The 23,428-nt window shown below is 38.9% G+C and overlaps 1 protein-coding gene across 8 annotated transcripts in view; it reads right to left on the bottom strand.

Annotated features, from left to right (window-relative positions):
- The window catches only part of LOC120526114 (protein EFR3 homolog B), a 165,947-nt gene that overhangs the window by 74,179 nt on the left and 68,340 nt on the right, over positions 1-23,428 (bottom strand). For all 8 annotated transcript variants that reach the window (XM_039749043.1, XM_039749039.1, XM_039749041.1 and 5 more), the window contains 3 exons: positions 22,972-23,099; positions 21,229-21,379; positions 2,475-2,596 (listed from right to left, as the gene is read on the bottom strand). In XM_039749043.1, the coding sequence (XP_039604977.1) occupies positions 2,475-2,596; positions 21,229-21,379; positions 22,972-23,078 (380 nt within the window). In that variant the 5' untranslated portion in view covers positions 23,079-23,099. The remainder of the gene's footprint in view (positions 1-2,474; positions 2,597-21,228; positions 21,380-22,971; positions 23,100-23,428) is intronic.

Genomic DNA, 23,428 nt, shown 5'->3' with positions numbered 1-23,428 from the left:
ATTTATATTCCACAGCGTTCATGAAAAGTACAGTAATTTATTCCCACATACCTTTCACTATTTTTAGGAATAGTTTTGGGTTCAATTTTAACTGAATAATATCACCAGTGTCCAAATTTTGGGGGTGGTAGGTATATTTTTGTATCATGTATCTGTGATAGTTCTTTGATTGAGGCCTTTTTGTTTCCTGCCTGCTTCAAATTTTCTTGCTGATTCTTGTGACATGTCACACTGGGCATGTTGACACAGTAGCTGCACTTGCTATGATTCAAAGGATGTAGCCAAATATCTTGGTTAAAAATTCAGATAGCAAGGACAGTACTGCAGTGCTTTGTCTGAATAAAAAAAACAAAAAAACAAGAATGAAAAGGGCCTTTTGTTTTAGTATCAGCGATGTGCAGTGCTTGATTAAGTAGGTTAAGAGATAAAGGATTTTTCTCTGTTTATTTTTGAGGGTGCATTTCCAGATAGCCACCTTCAAATTTTACCCTGAAGACAAAACATTTGTTCTATCTATCTATCTATCTATCTATCTATCTATCTATCTATCTATCTATCTATCTATCTATCTATCTATCTATCTATCTATCTATCTATCTATCTATCTATCTATCTATCTATCTATCTATCTATCTATCTATCTATCTATCTATCTATCTATCTATCTATCTATCTATCTATCTAGGGAGCTGTTATGTTTGATGTGCCGCTACATGGCAGTCATTCAGTTTAACTGACACTGTCCCTTATTCCAAAAGGCAGTGGTCCAGTTCTGTGAAAGTGACCAAAGGGATCACTGGTGCTTCCTTCAGTATGCTAAATTTCTTTATCTGTGTGTCTGAGATTTTGGTGAACACAAATAGCATTTGTATGTTCTTTTTCAGTCAGCTAAGTCTACATTGTCTGGTGAATACTCAGCCAACCTAGGAGTCACTATGTCACATTGTGTGTTTAATATTTAGATGATAAATTTAAAAAAGAGATAAATAAATCTGCGGTGGGCTGGCGCCCTGTCCAGGGTTTGTTTCCTGCCTTGCGCCCTGTGTTGGCTGGGATTGGCTCCAGCAGACCCCCGTGACCCTGTAGTTAGGATACAGCAGGTTGGATAATGGATAGATGGATGGATAAATAACTGTATATGCACAGTTTAATTGCTCCAGCTATGAGTGTTTCTGCTTATTAAAAACATATAATTTGCTAATCAAATACAAAAAACATCCTAAAAAATTGACTTCTAAAAAATTGTAAGGGATGTAGTCTTCAACTTCTTTTTGCAGATGCTATCCTTGAAAGCAGTAATAATAAATGCTGGTCTATTTGGAAGATATGTCCATCCAGAAACGTAACTAACTATTCTTGTAAAATGTATTTTCAGGTATTGAAAAATTACTGTTTTCAATATAGGTCTTATATGAAAAAACTGCAACACAGTTATGGTTTTCAATTACTAACCATTTAGAGGCCCTGTTTTTTCTGATGTGGCTTAGTGGTCATTATGTGTATCTGCTCAGGCCTTCACAAAATTTATGCTGCGTCAGTGAATATATTTGTATGTTGTGCACAATGCACTGAGACTGACTACACCTGTCACTGTGACTATAAAATGAGCAAATAGGAATGAAGGCATCTAGTTTATAGATTAAACAGGATGCCACTGGTACTGAGCCAGCGTTGGCACTGCAATTTAAAAACTAAAGTAAGAATCTTAGAAGCTTTGGGAGTTCGACACATTAAAAGGTAGAACAAGAACAAAAAGAGAAGTTACTTCTGGGCTTCTAAAAGACACTAAGGCTTGTTGTCTATAAACATTTTGCGACACTCCTGACCTCTGGAGTAAATGTAGGGTGGAACAAAATGGCTACTCTTTTCTAGATTGGATACAAGAGCTAAGTAGATGTAGGGCTAATTAACACAAGAATAGTGAGGTGACAGAAAAAGACAGAGAAAGAAAAGTAAAAAGAACACTTGTGCTGTGAAATCTGGATAATTGAATGTTGGGACCCCACAATAAATAAATGGACCAAAATCTACTCTAGTCAGGTCCACTTTTATATTACCTTTCGTGTCACAATTTTGTTTTGTTGCTTGGTTTACTTTTTTTTACTTGTGTTTTGTTCATTATTTCTGAAAATTTTAAAACTTCTTTAAAATATTTTCTGTACTGGAGCGACCAAACGTGGGTGCTCTAATAACAGAATTGTCCAGAAATTACCTTAAAACTGCAATTGATTTATTATTAAAATCACAACTTCAGGAATATGTCAGATATTTTCACTTCTCATATGTAGCTGATTCAGGATGTTTTTTTAACTGCATTCATGAACATGTAAGTTTATGTCCAATTTCTAGTTATGTAAGCTTAAGCTACTGTAGATAGGGTTTATTACAATAAGGTTTAGGTGAGGTGCTTGCTTATGAATGAAATTAGTAGAGACTCAGGAATATATAACTTTAATTAGCTCTAATTTACTTACTTGGTACGAATGTCAGGGTCTTCAAAGTTAGATCGGCACATTTCACTAAATCTTGAGACAAAGAAATCATAGCTTCTGTGGTAGGAAGGAGTGTCTTCTTCTATATTTGCAAATTTCACAAACTAAAGAGAACAAACAAACAGTACTAAAAGTTTAAACATCTGGAAGTTGTATTGCATTGCTTACAGTGTACTACATAATATGGTCTTTAAAAGGAATAGGGGATGAAATATAAGAGAAACATCAGTGTGGTGCATAAAGCCACTAAACAGCAACACTCACAACAAACAATTTGGAGATTTTGCAAATAGACTTAATACTGTAAAATACTGCAAGATTGGAATGACGCAGTTCTTACGATCCCCCTTGCAAACTGCTATCAATGACCTTCTTTTATTTTCAGGTCTATTATCTGGTGTATCTCTTCCTACTGTTAAGAAAAGGTAGATTGTTTTACCAGAAATCTAATGTGTCCATTTCTTCTCATATACCAGATAAAGCTCAACTCCATTCGACATGCATACAAAACCCCATCCATCTTTAAAAGAGAGAAAGGAAGACATACTGTACTAGACCAGTTTCATGAGCAGCTAATCTGAGTGAGATGTTAAGATGGTGAGGAGGCTAAAAGTTTCTCTTTTCTATTCTAGATATTGATTCTTAAATATAAGTACTCTTCTCATTAATGTGGTACTTGTTTTCACTTTTTTACAAGTTGTCATTATTACTTTTTCAACCAAATCAGATTTTACTGCAATAATACCATTAGAAGTGTGTTATAGACTCAAATGTAGCCATCTGCTCTTTTGTGCTTTCTTTATCTCTTTCACTGTGCTTAAAGTATCTTCCAGGTTGACAGACTGCCAACATTCAGTGCAAGAGACTCTTTTGAAGATGGACTGGGCTTTATATCTGCTTTAAATACACACCAATGGCAACCCTCCTTAAGGATTCATCTGAGCACACTCAATCTGTTACTCATGTTTTTTTATATCTCAGGCTATGTGCCATTTACTTTCTCTTAGTTGAAAGCTGATACCTGGGATTTCTCCCTATGATGTCTTTTACATTTTTCTATTTTCCCAATCCTTTTCAATATTCATATATGTCCTGTGGGTGATCTCATGTTTCATTTATATTGTGATGAAAAGTTAGCCTTTCCAAGTAATGTCACTACCTGAATGGCAGTAATATTTTTTTCATTTTAATCTGAGCAAAATAGAACTGCTTCACACTTGATCTCAATTAGATTGATTATTAACCTTGACTTATGGGCCCTATCCACTGCTGTTTTTCTTGTCTTCCTACTTGGCAAATCTCCTTGACAGCAATCTGAATTTTAACATAAACATAAATATACTGCTCAAAAGAATTAAAGGAACACTTTTTAATCAGAGTATAGCATAAAGTCAATGAAATTTATGGGATATTAATCTGGTCAGTTAAGTAGCAGAGGGGGTTGTTAATCAGTTTCAGCTGCTGTGGTGTTAATGAAATTAACAACAGATGCACTAGAGGGGCAACAATGAGATGACCCCCAAAACAGTAATGGTTTAACAGGTGGAGGCCACTGACATTTTTCCCTCCTCATCTTTTCTGACTGTTTCTTCACTAGTTTTGCATTTGGCTACAGTCAGTGTCACTACTGGTAGCATGAGGCGATACCTGGACCCTACAGAGGTTGCACAGGTAGTCCAACTTCTCCAGGATGGCACATCAATACGTGTCATTGCCAGAAGGTTTGCTGTGTCTCCCTGCATAGTCTCAAGGGCATGGAGGAGATTCTAGGAGACAAGCAGTTACTCTAGGAGAGCTGGAGAGGGCCATAGAAGGTCCATAACCCATCAGCAGGACCAGTATCTGCTCCTTTGGGCAAGGAGGAACAGGATGAGCACTGCCAGAGCCCTACAAAATGACCTCCAGCAGGCCACTGGTGTGAATGTCTCTGACCAAACAACCAGAAAGACTTCATGAGGGTGACCCAAGGGCCCCATGTCCTCTAATGGGTCCTGAGCTCACTGCCCAGCAGCATGCAGCTCGATTGGCATTCGCCATAGAATACCAGAATCGGCAGATGCACCAGTGGTGCCCTGTGCTTTTTACAGATGAGAGCTGGTTCACCCTGAGCACGTGACAGAAGTGAAAGGGTCTGGAGAAGCCATGGAGAACATTATGCTGCCTGTAACATCATTCAGCATGAGCAGTTTGGTGGTGGGTTAATGATTGTCTGGGGAGACATATCCATGGAGTGTCACACAGACCGCTACAGGCTTGACAAAGGCACCTTGGCTGCCATTAGGTATCAGGATGAAATCCTTGGACCCATTGTCAGACCCTATGCTGGTACAGTGGCTCCTGGTGCACGACAATTACTGGCCTCATGTGGTGAGAGTATGTAGGCAGTTCCTGGAGGATGAAGTAATTGATACCATTGACTGGCCACCACACTTTCCTGACCTAAATCCAATAGAACACCTCTGGGACATTATGTTTTGGTCCATCCAATGCCACCAGGTTGCACCTCAGACTGTCCAGGAGCTCAGTGATGCCCTGGTCCAGATCTGGGAGGAGATCCCTCACAACACCATCTGTCATCTCATTAGAAGCATGCACCGATGTTGTCAGGCATGTATACAAGAACACAGGGGCCATACAAAGTGCTGCGTACAATTTTGAGTTGCTGCAATTAAATTTTGGCAAAATGGACTAACCTGCCACGTAATTTTTTCACTCTGATTTTTGGGGCGTCTTTGAATTCAGGGCTCTGTAGGTTGATCATTTTCATTTCCATCAAACGATGTGGCATCCTTTCGTTCCTAACACATTACCCAGTCTATATCAGTATAGATATCCAGGAGGATTTCTTTTTCCCATTGAGATCTGATGTGTTTTCAAAGTGCTCCTTTAATTTTTTTGAGCAGTTTTATTTTAACTGCAGGGGGCACAGTGGTGCAGTAGTTAACATTATAGTTTGTATTCTCTGTACAGGTTGCGTGTTCTTCCTGTCTCTACTTAGGCTTTCCTCATTTACTCAAGTTTACTAGCACATCCCAAAGGCATATGTTAACCCAATTTGCAACTCAATGTTGGCTTAGTAAGATTGAGGGAAGATGTGGCTGTGAATGCAAAAGACAGTGTTCACACTGAATTACTTAATAAAACAGGCTATAGTGCTTTGATGGTGTGAAATTCCAGTGAGCTAGTAGGCCATTTTCAGCAAAAAGAACTGCTGCTGCAGGAGGAACTGAACATTACTATCCTGAAATGTAAGATGAACAGACATATGTATTTTTATGTACTGTTAAAAAATGATAAATCATAAACAGGAACATTTGTCTTAGATTGTCAATGGGTGAAATTTTAGGATTTTAACAATAATATTCACCTGTTTTGAATTTTTGAGTCACTCTAGTGTAGCTCTGAATTAGACTATTTTTTGAAAAAGAATTGACCTAAATAATAGTTTTTACATAAATGTAACAATCTTTAATGCAGCAAGTCAAGGAGCTTTGCTCCCTCATCAGATTAACTTTAGCTATGACAAGTTTCCTAGTTATCTGCTGAAACAAGCATTACAACATGACAGTTCCTTCACCATACTGTACTGTTGGCATTGTATTTTCAGCAGCATGGACAATGTTACATTTGGCTCAAACAGAATGCTTTGCATTTTGGACTAAAATCTCTATTTTAGCATTATCTGAAAAGAAAACATTTTTTCTGTATCTTAACTTAAATCCTCACAAGGCATACCATAGGCTTTCTATATGCTCATGTTCAATGCATGAAAAAAGTAAATGTTCAGAAAAGAATGTCTATAATTTAGAAAAATACAGAATGAGTCACAGTAAAAAAGAATGAGAAAATAAAAAAATGTTTAGACAAATATAAACAGATCAATCAGTCCCAATAACTTGTCTATTTTTATTTAATTAAGGAGAAATAACAGTGATGCTAGGGATTATTTGTTTGTTTCCAATATAACATTGTAATGATGCTGTTTTTCTTTATAACTTTGTGTTCAAGTTTTCCATTCAAACAATTTAACTAATAGTGACTCGTGCATCCAATCATACCATTTATCAATTTGCTAACTAACTTCTCTAGTTCTGTTCACACAGAGGACCACAAATTAACCTGGTAGCACTGGGTACAAGGCAGGAACTAAGCCTGGATGTGGTGTCAGTCCACCATAATAAAAATTCACATCTAAACCCTTTTTAAAACTGAACTCCTTGATTATCTCTGCTTTAGGTTTGATTTATTTTATGAAAAAATAGGGAGTGTCTTTGATATATATCTAAGAGTCATTCTTTTATATGTCCTCCTTTTTTCCCCAAGTAAAGGTTTTACATCTACGGACTGATGACACTTTCTTTATATGTAGGATAAAGTTTCATAGATGGAAGGAGTGTGGAAAGGGTTGTGGATATTTGCTGTGAGAAGTGCTGGTATTGTCTGAAGAAGATATTCCATCCATCCATCCATTATCCAACCCACTATATCCTAACTACAGGGTCACAGGGGAACTGCTGGAGCCAATCCCAGCCAACACAGGGCGTATGGCAGGAAACAAACCCTGGGCAGGGCACCAGCCCACCAAAGGGCACACACACACACACCCACCAAGCACACACTAGGGACAATTCAAAATCGCCAATGCACCTAACCTGCATGTCTTTGGACTGTGGGAGGAAACTGGAGTACCCAGAGGAAACCCACGCAGACACGGGGAAAACATGCAAACGAAGCGAACCCGAAGTCTCCTAACTGCGAGGCAGCAGCGCTACCCACTGCGCCACCATGCCGCCCCGAAGAAGAAATTATTTATCACAATCAAAAATTTTTACCAGTTTACAAATTTCTACCGGTATACAGTGCACACTACTCTGTACCATTAATAGTATCCTGACTGGATGCATCACGTGTGGTGGTTTGGCAACCTTACTTGTCAGTGTCACAAGTTTCTCCAAAGAGCTGTCTACAGGTATATTGCTTCCAAAAACATTGAGGCTTTCCTGAATCCATAATCTCAGATACCTGCCATGCAGTTCATCCTGTTTTCACTACTGTGCTCCAGGCTACTGGAGCCTCATGACATGCTCCACCCACTTCAGAGACAGCTTCTTATACCCCAGGCCATAAGGTCACTAAACTCTCAGTAACCTAATCTTATCCATCCTGTACCATACCCACCTAATGGTTTATGTGTAATTCTACTGTATGTATTATGTGCACTGCCATGACTATTTTTGTACTAGTGTTAAATTGTACAATCTATGTATTCTGTGCAGTTCTTTTTAGCACTATGTATATTGATTGAGCCACTCTTCTGCTACTCTTATATTTGTGTATTTATTTGTTTATTTATTTACTAGCTGTGTAAGCCCATGCTGTAAAAAGCCCAGGTTCCTGGAAACTATTGAAATCGTCAGAAAAAAACTGAAATGCAGAGTCGGTGGTTTCATTTTGTGGACGTGCTCGTCCCCCTTGTCTATCAGCAGGAAAGCAAGTTTCTCTCTCATTTGTTTTTATTCAGCAGTTTCGCTTTGGTGACAGAGTCACTTTCTTTCAGCTTCATGCTGTAGCCTCATGCTTCTTTCGACTCGTTAACTTGGGGCCATCTTGCTGGCTCTTTGAGCTTCATGAGGTAGCCTCGCACTTCCAGACCACCTCGCATTTCCAGGCCTAACAGACAGACAGACACACTTCTATGTGTAGACGTTTATATATAAGATACATCATATTATTGTCCTATTGCCTATATATTTTCCTGCACCCCCTGCCATGCACAAAACTTTCACTATGCTCATGCACTTTATGTGACAATTAAGATAATAATAATAATTATTATTATTCAAAACATTGAAATGCAAAAAGGGAGTTGCAATAAAATTAGGTCTATTTATGTAACATTGATTGTTGTTGTTACTCAATTTATTCTATCACTAAATCAACACTGAAAAAATAAATCCAATTCGATATGATTTATTTCACAACATAGTCTGCACAATCTATCTAGGAAATAAATTCAGATTACTCAAGTGTTGAAAGACTAAGACAAAGAATGATCTATTATACAATACAGGAGGTTTATGTTAGACGCTACAGAAGAACAATGATGATTCATACTTATATGGTCAGCCTTGCAGATCTTCAAATATTTTGGAAAGCAGACAGAAAAAATGAGTCATATTTTTTTGTGCAAGTAGTTTCAAAGCTAGTGTGTTGTACTTCACATGTTATTTTGAAACTTAGGAAAGAAAATACCTTAATAAATACACCAATAAAGGTAAATTTTCATATATCCATTTATCAGTTACTTAGTCAAGTGATAAGCCTCTAATGATTATTAAAGGGCATCAAAGTTTTAATTTGTAATCTGCCGTATCAAAAAACAGGTGTTAAGTGGGAGTATGAAAAATTGCTAGGAAAATGAAATCTTCTGCAGCTTTAAACAAGTTCTAAACACATAGTTTTAATTATTATGTATTATAAATTGGGCAGCACAGTGGTGCAGTGGAAGTGCTGCTGCCTCGCAGTAAGGAGATCTGGGCTTGCTTCCCTGGTCTTCTCTGCATGGAGTTTGCATGTTCTCCCCGTGCCTGCATGGGTTTCTTCCAGGTGCTCCGGTTTTCTCCCACAGTCCTTAGACATGCAGGTTAGGTGCATTGGTGATCCTAAAAAAAAAATTTCCCTAGTATGCGCTTGGTGTGTATGTGCATGTGCCCTGCCCGGGGATTTGTTCCTGCCTTACACCCTGTGTTGGCTGGATTGGATCCAGCAGACCCCCGTGACCCTGTGTAAGGATATAGCAGGCTGGCTACTGACTGACTGACTGTATTATAAATTGTCTCCACGGATATCACAGCATATCTTTTGTATACAAAAAATGTAACTCAAGGTATACATTTTTTTATTTCAGTACATATGCAACATCTGTACACATAAAGATGAGAATCACAAGAGAATTACAGGATAAGCTATACTACAAAACAGTAACAGATTCCTGGTGTGGGCCTTAATATATAAATCAGAGCCATGTTCCACTTCTAGCATTATTCTAGACAGCCTCACACAAGGTGGTGGTGGTTGGAAGCATGAACTGATACAGCACGTTGCTACACCCACCACACAACGAACCATTTCAGGATCCTAATTAGGACCCAAGTACAGCTGTGCAAGAGGTGACAACTCAGCACCATACTAGTTCAGCCTCACACAGGCATTTCATCAAATTCCCTTGAACTTATGTTTTTATACATCTTCTTTTGACAGTAAGATTTCAGCTAGTTAGACCCCAAACTGACAAGTAATTGGTTTAATGCACAGGATAAGAAAAAGTGAAAAATCCTATTAGAGGATAACTTAACATATAGGCAGCCACTCTGTCAGACAAAAATGTACCTAAAATTATATTTCTTATTAAGGCTGTAACTAAAAGCTGAACCCTTCTAATAAAAGGATGTAACTATAAGCAAGCACTTGATCTGTAACTGTGAAAAACCTTGATTCAATGAGCAAAGGCTGCAGCTTCCTTCAAAACTAGGTGCATGTACCTGTTCTGCCTTTTTTAGCAGGAAGCTGACCTAAAGTCATTTGAAAAAGTAAGTACAATCCATTAAATATTTTCCTTTTTTATCATATGTGTACATATCAATATTTGATCTTCATTTAAACAGTAACTATGGATAAAATTGATAAATCAAGATTTGATCTTCATTTAAACAATATCTATAGATAAAATTGATATAACATGACAAACACCATGTCACATTTACATTTTGTAGTCTATTGTATTATTTAAATAAGCAAAAATACAAATTTTAGATTCAGAAAAAGTAAGTACACACAATGATTAGGATATCATTAGAGAGGATGTTGGCTGGACCTGTCTTATTTAAACCTTGCACATTTAGTTTGGTTTGCTCTTTGTTGTGATTATCACCATGCCTAAATCAAAAGAGCTACATAAAGGCCTTCAGAAAGAAGGTTATAGGTGCTTATGAGTTTGGGAAGAAAGAATTTAAAAAACCTCCCCCACCATTCCACTGTCCGAAACATTATGTACAAGTGAAAAAAACGTCAGACAACTGTGAAATTGTCTACACCGGCCGCACCAGCAAGTTCAGCCTGGAAGCAGAATGAAAGAAGTCTCTAAGAACTTCAGAATTGCATCATGGTACCTACAGGTAGTTCTTTCTCCAGGGATTCTGTTGAATAGAGTTTTTGCTTTCCTCTTCTCCACTGTCACCTGACCATTGCTCAATGATAATGTTAATGGACATACACTTTTACGGTCAAGGTATGTTAATCAGTTTGTAACTGCTTTGTCTTATCATGGGTTTAAAAAAATATGCTTTTACATGTATGCATTATGTAATTAGTAATTTGTAAAGTTTGTAATTGCATTTCATCTGTTAACTTGTTATAATACCTTGAGAGGTATTCACTAGTGAGTGCTATAAAAAACTGACCTGAACTGAATTGAATTGAACTGAATGGCAGCACCTTAGTTTCTGTTATTCCTAAATCACTGAGTACATTCTTCATGGTACTTGTAGCTACTAGGAGGTTACTGACATCTTGACATGTGAAAACTTCAAAGAAATACATTTAGAGCATCGGTTTCAGTATATTTAATTTCACCATTATTGTCTCTAATATACCTCTTCCCCTGTTTGGCCATTTTTTACTATCAAATTATTGAAAGACTCTCTTTCGTCAGCCTTTTCAGAAGTATTCATCTATTGTTGCTTTCTAGCTTTCCTAATGTTCTTTTAATGCAATGCCTGCCCTCATGTCTTCATATGGCATATGGTTAATCTTGAAGTTAAATACAATGTTATTCAGTTACTTTCCCTTGGTAGATTTTTCTTACCTTCTCATTTTTCCACTAAGAATTTATCTTAATTTACCAAATGCTTCAACATTTTAGGATGAATTTGTCCTGCATTATATCTTAATACACTCTTAATACTATGTGTATGTATTCTACAGTATGTGTTCTTTTCTTGTTATTGTGCCTTGCCCTTAAGGGGGTAATTTGGTGCATCAAATAAATAAATAAATAAATAATTATACACAACACACCCACACTATGATCTGAAAACACAGCATTACAACAAGAAAGGAGGAAAATTAAAAACAAACAAACACATCTGACTTGGCAGTTCCGTTGGCATAAAGGAGCCCCAGTAGTAGTAGCCCCACAATCATCTTTTGCCTATTAAGACATACCATCATTTAACTGATTTTTATGATGCAAGTAGTATATGAGCTTCCATATCTCACTAGTCATTAGCTATAATGGGACAGATATTGTTCCTTTGGCAAGTGAATTTTAATGATATAGAAGTCTGTACATACAAGGAAAATTCTAGTATATCCCCACCAGAATTTTCAAACCAAAAATGCTACTGCTATAACTGTCATATGGTTTACACTCTGTTCACACCATCACTACAACATGGGTTTTACTCCATTTTTTTAACCCCAGCTGCTTACTCTATGTAGTGAGAAACCACCTACCTCAACAGTGGGTGTGAAAGCTTCTACCTCAAGAACAACATCAACACAACTACACAGCTTTGGACTTCTGCTCAATGTTGCTGGAGCCTGTGTTATACCAGATGTAACATTCATAAGACTTTCCCAAAACCAAGGAGCACATTCAGAGACTTTCATTGAGGCAAAGCCAATAGTAGTTTATCTATTCATCCATTTTCAGACCTAATAAATATGTTTCAGGATCACTGATGACAAAGCCTATCTTAGCAGCAATGGAAACAAGGCAGAAGCCAACCTTGGACAAGACACCAGATGAAACCTATTTTACATTGGCCAATATACAAAATTAAGTTAACATAGTAAATGTGTAGAATTACTTAAATTTTTCTTGTAATTGTTGTTTCTGTGTTTACTAACTGCAGCGACTGTGTGCATAATAGTAACCTTCTGAATTTTGTCAATGAATCTTGACTCCATTGTCAATGTCAACAACAACAACAACATTTATTTATATAGCACATTTTCATACAAAAAAATGTAGCTCAAAGTGCTTTACATAATGAAGAATAGAAAAATAAAAGACACAATAAGAAAATAAAATAAGTCAACATTAATTAACATAGAATAAGAGTAAGGTCCGATTGCCAGGGTGGACAGAAAAAACAAAAAACTCCAGACCAATGTTACCTCTAAGGAGTAGCATATAGTGAGCAAAAAACATTGTTTATGAGCGACATTTAGTTTTAAGCCAAAAATTTATGAGCACCAATTTTCACGATAAGTACGAGCAACGCCGTTGGAATGAGTGATCGTGCGGGAAGTATGAGCGACGCTCTGAATTCGTGTGAGCGATCGTTCACGCACTCAGCTTAGAGGGAACATTGCTCCAGACGGCTGGAGAAAAAAATAAAATCTGCAGGGATTCCAGACCATGAGACCTCCCAGTCCCCTCTAGGCAAAGTCAATGTTAATTTATTTATATAGCACATTTAAAACAACATAGGAATACTGTGGCCAAAGTGCTTTACAATAATAGACTAAAAGAAAACAAACAAATAACATAAATAGAAATAAAATATATGAACATAAATAAAATAAATAATAAATAGAAGTAATGTTATATAATCACAATGAGGAAACCATCAGTATTACTGAAGGTCATGGAAAGCAAGTGAATAGAAATGAGTCTTTAATCTTGTTTTGAACAGTTCAATTATAGACGACTCCTTTATATGATGAGGTAAAGAGTTCCACAGGCGAGGAGCAGGAGCTGCAAAAGCCCTGTCCCCCTTGGTTTTACACTTGATACGAGGGACAACAAGAGACAACTGACCAGAACATCTAAGCACTCTGGATGGCTGGTGTAAAACACACAATTCCGATAAATAGGCAGGAGTAAGCCCATGTAAAGATTTAAAAACTGGCAACAAGATTTTAAAATCAATTCGAAAACTGACAGGCAGTCAGTGTAAAGAAGCTAAAATTGGAGAAACAGAGTCATACTTTCTTGCCCCAACCAGAAAGAGAGCGGCAGCATTCTGGACCAACTGTAACCTGTGTATCAGGGATTTGCTAATCCCAGAATACAGCGAGTTGCAGTAATCAAGGCAAGAAAAAATAAAAGCATGAGTAGCTTTCTCAAGATCCCTAGAAGATAAAAAAGGCTTGATCCTACCTAATAGACGAAGCTGGAAAAAGCAACTTTTGACTACGGAATTAACTTATTTCTCAAAAAAGAGGTTAGTGTCAAAGATAACACCTATATTGTGGACTTCAGGTTTGCAAAAGACAGAGAAACAGCCGAGAAGTCCAAGACCAATTTTGGCTTTAGCTGATGGACCCACTATAAGCACCTCCATTTTATTTTGATTCAGAAAATTCATTGAAGATAAATTTATAACCTTCGCTAATTCCATTGTGGGCAAATTCATAACTATTGGCTACTTTGAGACTGATATTAATCCCCTGCATGTTAACCTTCTGTTTAAACAAAGGAAGTCACACTTTCCTACTGTCACAAGATGATTAAGTCCTGCAGTGTGATAGAGACATGGAGTGCTGGTTACTGGTAAGAATAAAAAGTGATTGCAGAAGAAGATAATTTTATAAAGTCTGAAATGAAAATACCAGAGTATCAGCCTTGAGGGATAGGGTGTCAATAAAAAACTTTAATATAATACTATAATCTATGCATAAGTCATGTATCAATATAGGTTTCCATAACAATAAAGTTTTTTGGAATACATATAAATTATTTAGATAATATGCATTGTACTGTGACACACAGTGTTAGGTCAAGATGCCAGAATTGCATACTTACAGCAGTAACAAAAGTATAAAATCAGTGAGTTTTCTTCTACACCTAAACACTACAAACACCTTAGATACTTAATGCTGCAACACAGCATTTCCTTGGTGCTTTGGCAGTACATGCTGTAAAGACAAGCTGCTACTGTTGTCGCCACAAGTCATGATATCCACCCACCTTTCAACTCCTACATTAAAAAACAATCTAAACTGATATAGCATTTAAATTGTGGGTGACTGTTGAAATGTAGTTAACAAAATTGCTTATCTTTCTCTGTAAAGTTCTGAAATACAAAAATAAGCATTCTGTACAATTTATCTTACATATGTTTCTTCAAATTCTTCATGTACAGGGTACATATTTGCTGTACTAAAAAGGGCATACAATGGTAGCTGTTCATATGTTAAATTCCTGTGAAAGGGTACCTTATTGGCAAGAAAGCTGCTTGGAAGAAAGTGAAAGAAATGTGTGCTTGGTGTGGGTGTGTTTGTGTGTGTCCTGCAGTGGGTTGGCACCCTGCCTGGGATTGTTTCCTGCCTTGGGCCCTGTGTTGGCTGGGTTTGGTTCCAGCAGAGCCCCGTGACCCTGTGTTCGGTTTCAGCGGATTGGAAAATGGATGGATATATATATATATATATATATATATATATATATATATATATATATATATATATATATATATATATCACACATACAGTCATATGAAAAAGTCTGGGAACCCCTCTCAGCCTGCATAATGATTTATTCTACTTTCAACAAAAAAGGTAACAGTGCTATGTCTTTCATTTCCTTGGAACTTCTGATTACTGGGGTGTTTTCCGAACAAAGATTTTTAATGGAGCAGTATTAGTTGTATGAAATTAAATCAAATGTAAAAAAATGTGCAAAAATTTGGGTACCCTTGTAATTTTGCTGATTTCAATGCATGTAACTGCTCAATACTGATTACTTGCAACACCATATTGGTTGGATTAGCTTGTTAACCCTTGAACTTCATAGAGAGGTGTGTCCAATCATGAGAGAATGTATTTAAGGTGGTCAGTTGCAAGTTGTGCTTCTCTTTGACTCTCCTCTGAAAAGTGACAGCATGGGGTCCTCAAAGCAGCCATCAAAAGAGCTGAAAACAAAGATTGCTCAGTATCATGGTTTAGGGTAAGGCTACAAAAAGCTATCTCAGAGGTTTAAACTGTCAGTTTCAACTGTAAGGAATGTAATCAGGAAATGGAAGGCCACAGGCACAGTTGCTGTTAAACCCAGGTCTGGCAGGCCAAGAAAAATACAGGAGCAGCACAAGGGCAGGATTGTGAGAATGGTTACAGACAACCCACAGATCACCTCCAAAGACCTGCATGAACATCTTGCTGCAGATGGTGTATCTGTACATCATTTTACAATTCAGCGCATTTTGCACAAAGAACATCTGTATGGCAGGGTGATGAGAAAGAAGCCCTTTCTGCATTCACGCCACAAACAGAATCGCTTATTGTATGCAAATGCTCATTTAGACAAGCCAGATTCATTTTAGAACATAGTGCTTTGGACTGATGAGACAAAAAATGAGTTATTTGCTCATAACAAAAAGTGCTTTGCATGGCGGAAAACATCGCATTCCAAGAAAAACACCTGCTACCTACTGTCAAATTTGGTGGAGGTTCCATCATGCTGTGGGGCTGTGTGGCTAGTTCAGGGACTGGGGCCCTTGTTAAAGTTGAGGGTCGGATGAATTCAACCCAATATCAACAAATTCTTCAGGATTATGTTCAATCATTAGTCACAAAGTTAAAGTTACGCAGAGGTTGGATATTCTAACAAGACAATGACACAAAACACAGTTTGAAATCTACAAAGGCATTCATGCAGAGGGAGAAGTACAATGTTCTGGAATGGCCGTCATTGTCCCCTGGCTTGAATATCATCGAAAATCTATCGGATGATTTAAAGCAGGCTGTCCATGCTCGGCAGCCATCAAAGTTAACTGAACTGGAGAGATTTTGTATGGAAGAATGGTCAAAAATACCTCCATCCAGAATCCAGACACTCATCAAAGACTATAGGAGGCGTCTAGAGGCTGTTATATTTGCAAAAGGTGGCTCAACTAAGTATTGCTGTAATATCTTTGTTGGGGCGCCCAAATTTATACACCTGTCTAATTTTGTTATGATGCATATTGCATGTTTTCTGTTAATCCAATAAACTTAATGTCACTGCTGAAATAGTACTGTCTCCATAAGGCATGCCATATATTAAAAGGAAGTTGCTACTTTGAAAGCTCAGCCAATGATAAACAAAAATTCAAAGAATTAAGAGGGATTCTCAGACTTTTTCATATGATTATATATATGTCACTGTATGTTGTGTCACTATATATGTCATACTGTAATTGTTTTGTCACTGTTTTGAGTGTTGCTGTCATCAAGGATTTGATTATCATTATTTCTTTCAATCAGGTTTGTATTTGGAGGATGTGTTGTGTTCAAGTTATATTCTGAGTCTGTCAACTGTTGTAAAGATAACAGGTTTCATTCATCGAAGTGTTCACTACCCAAATCGGTACTCATGAATCTAAGATGTTTAACAGGCATTCCCGGTATTAAGTTGTGGATTTGCCTGCGAATATTTAGCGATAGCATATCTATGAACTTAATTTAAATTAAATCTTTACATATTGCTTTCCTATTGATATGGAGTACATGCATCGAAGCTTCTCAGCTGTGCTTGTGCTATCTAGTGCGATCTCGCGATGTCCACGGCTTTATTTAATGTTAGCTCAGACCAGGCACTTAAAAGTTTCTCTCGCAGTTTTGCTGAGTTTGTGCCAAGCACTATTCTATCCCTGACCATCTCATCTTCGTTTGCATAAGCACAGTCCTTCACCAGCAATTTTAACTCCGTTAGAGCAATTTTAACTCTGTTACAAAATGATCAAAAGTCTCGTTTATACCCAGCGTCTTCTCATTAAACTTGTATCTCACGAATATCGTATTCGTCGTAGGCCTGACAAACGCCACCGGCAGCCTGTCTATGAACTTATTTTAAACTTAAGGTTTACACCGTGCTTTATTTCTGCAGTAGCTGCACTTATGAATATGCTTGTATGCATCACTTGCTTCATATTCTTTTGCTGCCTTCTCAATTGTGTAATGCGTTTTTTGAACAGGTTTCATTCATCGAAGTGATCACTACCCAAATCGGTACGTGAATCTAAGATGTTTAACAGGCATTCCCAGTATTAAGTTGTTGATTTGCCTGCGAATATTTAGTGGCAGCGTGTCTGTGAACGTAATTTAAACTTAAGCTTTACACCTTACTTTCCTATTGATACAGTATGTGTACAAAGGCTTGTTCAGCATCAAAGGGTTGTTCGTTTCCTACTGCATCAATAAGCAGCTCGTCTTCCTCTTTATCTTAGATATCACACACTGCATGCACAGGTTTACCTTTCCCAGTCCTGAAAAGTCAGTTCACGTGAGTACATGCATCGAAGGTTCTCAGCTGTGCTATCTCGTGTGATCTTGCGATGTCTACGGCTTTATTTAATGTTAGCTAAGACCCGGCACTTAAAAGTTTCTCTCGCACTTTTGCTGAGTTTGTGCCAAACACTAGTCTATCCCTGACCATCTCATCTTCGTTTGCATAAGCACAGTCCTTCACCCACGAATATTTCGCGGCAGCATGTCTATTGGATAGCTGTTGACGAACGGCCTTATATGGGCAGGCACTCAATTTTGTGGGAGGTGTGACGATGAGGGACACAACTCCGCCTCACACGGCGACTGAGCTGCAGGCTATTGCCGTATATATGTTCGTAAGTAGGTTCCAGTTATGACCGTTACGCGTAGAATTTCGGAATTAAACCTGCCTAACTTTTGTAAGTAAGCTGTAAGGAATGAGCCTGCCAAATTTCAGCCTTCTACCTACATGGGAAGTTGGGGAATTAGTGATGAGTCAGTCAGTCAGTGAGTGAGTCAGTGAGTGAGTCAGTAAGTCAGTCAGTCAGTCAGGGCTTTGCATTTTATTAGTATATATATATATATATTGTGGCATCCGGCCGGGGCTGGAGCCCAGCCGGGACGCCCAGGAGGACCGGAGGAGGGCTTGTACCTCCTCCAGACCGCGAGGGGCGACCGCCCTTGTTATGTTGGGGGCCACGGGTAAAGGGCTTGGAAGCCCAGCCCTGTAGGGACCCGTGGCCACCGCCAGGCGGCGCCCCCGTGCCTGAACAACCCGGCAGCCCAGCACTTCCGCCACACCAGGAAGTGCTGGGGAAGAAGACAGGGGGCACCTGGAGGGCTTCCGGGTGCGCAGCTGGCACTTCCGCCACACTGGGACGTGTCTGCGGAGGAGTGCCGGGAAGCAGCTGGAGCCCATCCGGGTTCCTATTTAAGGGACTGCCTCCCTTCAGTCGAGAGCGGAAGTTGGTTGGAAGAGAGACGGAGCTGGAGAGAGGACAGGAAAAAGGCAAAAGGATTGTGAGGCCTGGACATTTGGGAATCGGCGGTGGAGGCACTGGGGGTGCACGTAACGTACATTTGTAAATATTGTAAATAAAGGGTGTTTGTGGGTGACATGAACGTGTCTGCCTGTCTGTGTCCGGGTCAACATCCACAATGGCGCCCAACATGGGGCGATCCGTCTGGTGCAAGATGGGGACCCCCAAACAAATATTTTGTGGATGGCCCGGCGCAGCAGGTGCGCCCACACACTCGCTGCAGGAGCGGCACGTGCACAACCCCGCGGTGAATGCCGCTTCCTCCAATAAGAGGGAACTTGTCGCTAGGTGCACGCGTCCAGTGAAGGGCCGTCCTCTGCGGAGGCAGAGGGAAACCCCTGGGCGGGTGGAGGAGCCGTCTGCGAGAGCGGTCCCACAACTGACGAACGGACGGGCATGGAACCTGTGGCGGAGGAGCCAGACAGGCAAGTTGTGGGCTGTTGGTAGGGGGGAAGAGAGCTGCCGGTACGGACACCGGTGGGACGCTCGAGGCGAGTGTCCAGGCAGCGCTTCTGGCCCTCCCTTTTCTCTTTTCACAGGACCGAAGCCCCGACGAGCGCTGGGACCGACGCCGTTGGGAACCTGCCCTCCTGGAATGGGCCGCTCCGCGGGAGGACTCCCCACCGGAGAACGGATGGTGCCCCGGCTGGCGGGGACGGTGGAGGCGAGAGCGGCGCAGACCAGAGGGGAGCGGTGGCGTCGGAGGGGGTGTCGAAATGAGATGTCCCACGGTGCCCTGTTGGACCCTGGGGACATAGTAGGACCCTCTCTGGGGAAGTGCCGCTCGGACCGACATGTCTTCGCTGGCGGTGGGGCACTGTGGCATCCGGCCGGGCTGGAGCCTGGCCAGGACGCCCAGGAGGACCGAGACCGCGAGGGGGTGACCGCCCTGGTTATGTTGGGGGCCACGGGTAAAGGGCTTGGAAGTCCAGCCCTGTAGGGACCCGTGGCCACCGCCAGGCGGCGCCCCGGTGCCTGAACAACCCTGGAGCCCAGCACTTCTGCCACACCAGGAAGTGCTGGGGGGAAGAAGACAGGGGACACCTGGAGGGCTATTATATATATATATAAATTAGAGCATCACAAATCTTAGGTATAGTCTAAATGAGAATAAAGGTTAATAAAATTTAACATTTTCCACAAATAAATATCCAGAAAAAAATAAAAGCTGAGACAACCTCATTGAAAGTTGCCATCATCAGTTCAAAAAATGCTAAATTAGTAGTATTACAAACTGTTAGATGGCAGCAACAGGTCAATAATATGTCTTATTGAAATTGCTTGGCAAGGAACTGCACTTTGTTTAAGTAGAGTATATAGAATAGAATTTTTGTTTAACTTTTTTTTATATTTACATATAAATATCCAGAAAAAAAATAAAAGCCACAATTGGCTGAAATAATACTAAATTAAATAACATTACATATTCATTAGATAGCAGCAACATGTCAATAGTACACCTTATTGAAACTGGATTGATGCTTTGTTTAATTAGCATCTGTCTATCTTGTCTTATATGTTATTCAAATTTTAATTGTTTTTATATATTGCATATTATATAATTAGAATAAAATTTAATTTTTCTCTGTGTGTTCAAAACCAGAAAACCACCGTACCTATTTCTACAAAACTTTATTTTTTTTTCAATATAGTCTATCTGGACACAAAGTCTATTCAAATATTAGATTTTATATGTATAAATATACATAAAAAAATAAATCAAACTCATTAAAAGTTACCATTTTCACTGGACCTTGACTTGATTTTTACTTCAAAAGAATCAGAAATGAGCGCATAACAAAACATTCCAAATTTCAGGAGTATACATTCACCTCAATAATTTGTGAAACTTTTGAAATATTTAAACGTGTGGCAAAATGACGAGATTTTTACATTCACTGCTCAATAACTCTGTACTGTATTTCAAGGGCATTTCAAGAATGATCTGTTTTTTAATTCTTAAATAACCACTTAATAAAATATAATCACTCCAAACCAAACAATTTCAGAAGTAGTACTGCAAATTGTCAATGCAAGGTATGCCCCAGAGGCCATGAAAACAAACAAGAGTCAAAGCTGTCTGTTCAGTCTGCTACGTTTCAATTAAGCAGAGAAACATTTGAAGATACTTAATTATGGATTTCCATGTTTGACAATCTTTTAAATGCCAGAAACATACTCTGAAAGTAATCACACTTGTCATAATGATGTTAAGACTTGATGCCCATGTACTGTACAATATTCAAAATTATGACATTGTTAATGTTTATATTACATATAACCCAAAGCATACGAAGGGTGTGTGCCACATCTGTTTTACTGAAAAATGAATTGGGGTATTTGCTTATGTCCTGAACAATGATGAACACCTGGTAAATTATTTTTAATTAGAATCTTTTTATACAATAGTAAAATACAATATCATGAATAGTCAGTGTCCTACTTACAGAGTTGGTACCCAGAATTTGCAGGCTGGGTTTATCAGCTTCTAGCAGCTTGCGCACCATTTTTAGAAAACTCTCTACGAACAGGTTGATACTTTGGCAATGGCAGGCCATTAGCAGTTGGTCCAGAGCCTCCATAGCAATGCAAACATATCTGTGGACAAAATCGTAAAATGAAACTAAATTACCGATTTTACAGGTCAGACGATGATATTAAGTTAATTTTGAAAATGTATGCTGTGGAGGACTATCCTTCCTACACAGACACACTATATGTAGATCGTTCCTTCGAAGCAACCTACCGGAAGACAACAAAGAAAAACAATGAGGTTTGGCAAAAGGTCGATAGACCGCCAGATCTATAAGGTGGCAACACATAGTTCCTAGTTAAAAAACCTGGGACCATGTTGACCTTTAAAGAGAAAGGTCAAGAAGGCTAGTACAGTACTATTCATCTGTCCTATTAGACAGTAGCACAGTCCCTAAGTGTAGGGAATTGACCCATGTTTCCTCGTTAAGACAAATAGTCTGGGTACAGCGACAAAATTTGTCACTAAATGGACTTTCAGCCTATTGCTCCAGTAGACAAAAAAATTAAGTCATTTTACAATCAGTATGCAAGTGACTCCCCAAAATGAATTCATGGCTACCTAAATCCAAAGTTAGGGAAAGGACTCACAGGTCACGATGAAGAGAGAAAAGAAACGGTTGTTCTGGGGGACAGGTGCCAGGAGGTTGTCAAAGTGACAATTGATTGGAAGGGAGGAATGCAATGAAGATGGCATAAGGGCGACAAAAGTAATTCACAAGCCCTTCAGAGTAGAGACAGCCACACTGTCAGCACAACAGTGCCTATATGTCATGTCACTATGCAAGGGGTTATTAGGAGATGAAATACTCTGTATATATGGGTGCCTCCAAAGTACAACAGGCAGAGGCATCAGTACAGAGTAGTGTGAGATGTGCCCTGCGTAGAGCATTTATATTCCTCAACAGCCAATATTTTCCCAAGGTGGGTGTCTGACCCTGAGAAAAATGGGGGTGGTGGGTACAGAAGGATAAGGAGAGGGACAATTCTTTCTGGAGAAAGGCATAATGTTGCTTCCACTCATGAGAGAACTATAGCTTTAAGGGCAACTGAAGGCTCAGGAGCACAAGACCATTAAGGTCCACCAGAATAGGGCTACTCCAAACTGGACGTGGGGAATCAAAAAGAGTCTTTTGGATAATGTCTCAACTGACAGTAGTGGAGATAGAATATGCCCAGAGGTGAACAAATGATTACTAGTAGCATGTTTGACTTTTGGTAAGAAGACAAGATTGATAGTACTGTCTAGGTAGTCCTAAGATGAAGAATAGTTATATTCATCTTACTGTTTTACATGGATTTTTCTCTTTTCCCAGCATGTACAACTCCATTTGTTTATTTTGAAAAGAGAAGCCCTCCTTTGGCTATTTTCTCCCTCCTTATTCTGGGTGGTTATATAAATTGTCTCTTTTTGTCACTATATTTATAGGTATACAATCTTTATCTAAAAATAGAATTACAGTATATTTCTGAGAAACTAGTTTGTAATATGTTTTGCAATGAGACTGTAACAAAAATTTTGGAATCACTGTAGGTTAGCAGAAGTACACCACAGGCACTTTCATTGAATGACATATATATTGTACAGGCTAATAATACAAATAAAAGGAATGAAATCAATTAGTGCTGTAGGAAAATTGTGTTTCTTAATTACATACCCATACCGGTGCCTAGCTACATCCCTTGAAAGTCTCTCAGAAAGGTAGGCACCAATGCGGTCTAATTTTTCCGGTGCAGAAAGAGCATAGAAAGTCAGTTTTTCCATGTTGGCTTTAACAAGACCGTCCTGTGAATAAAATGAAAAAGACGGTGAATCCTAGCATGACAGTTTCCATGCATACCATGACAAATATTCTACATACAAGTCAAATGCTGCTATAAAATGTTTATTTGAATAATTAGCAACGTGGCCTTCATGTATAAAGATGCAAAGCAATGTACTAAAAGGCCTTTTGGGATCTGTGTTTAATAGAATCTATAAAAATGGAAGCATGTAGCAGGCTCTTCTAACAAATCCTGCAGGTAACACCATACCACACTTTTTAACATTGATGCTTCTCATCTTCTTCATATGTTGAATAACTGGTGAAACATAAAATGCAATTCAAGTATTAC

Source organism: Polypterus senegalus, chromosome 3, assembly GCF_016835505.1.
Source record: "Polypterus senegalus isolate Bchr_013 chromosome 3, ASM1683550v1, whole genome shotgun sequence".
In the NCBI taxonomy this organism is placed as follows: domain Eukaryota; kingdom Metazoa; phylum Chordata; class Cladistia; order Polypteriformes; family Polypteridae; genus Polypterus; species Polypterus senegalus.
This window is presented reverse-complemented; position numbering and strand designations above follow the sequence as displayed.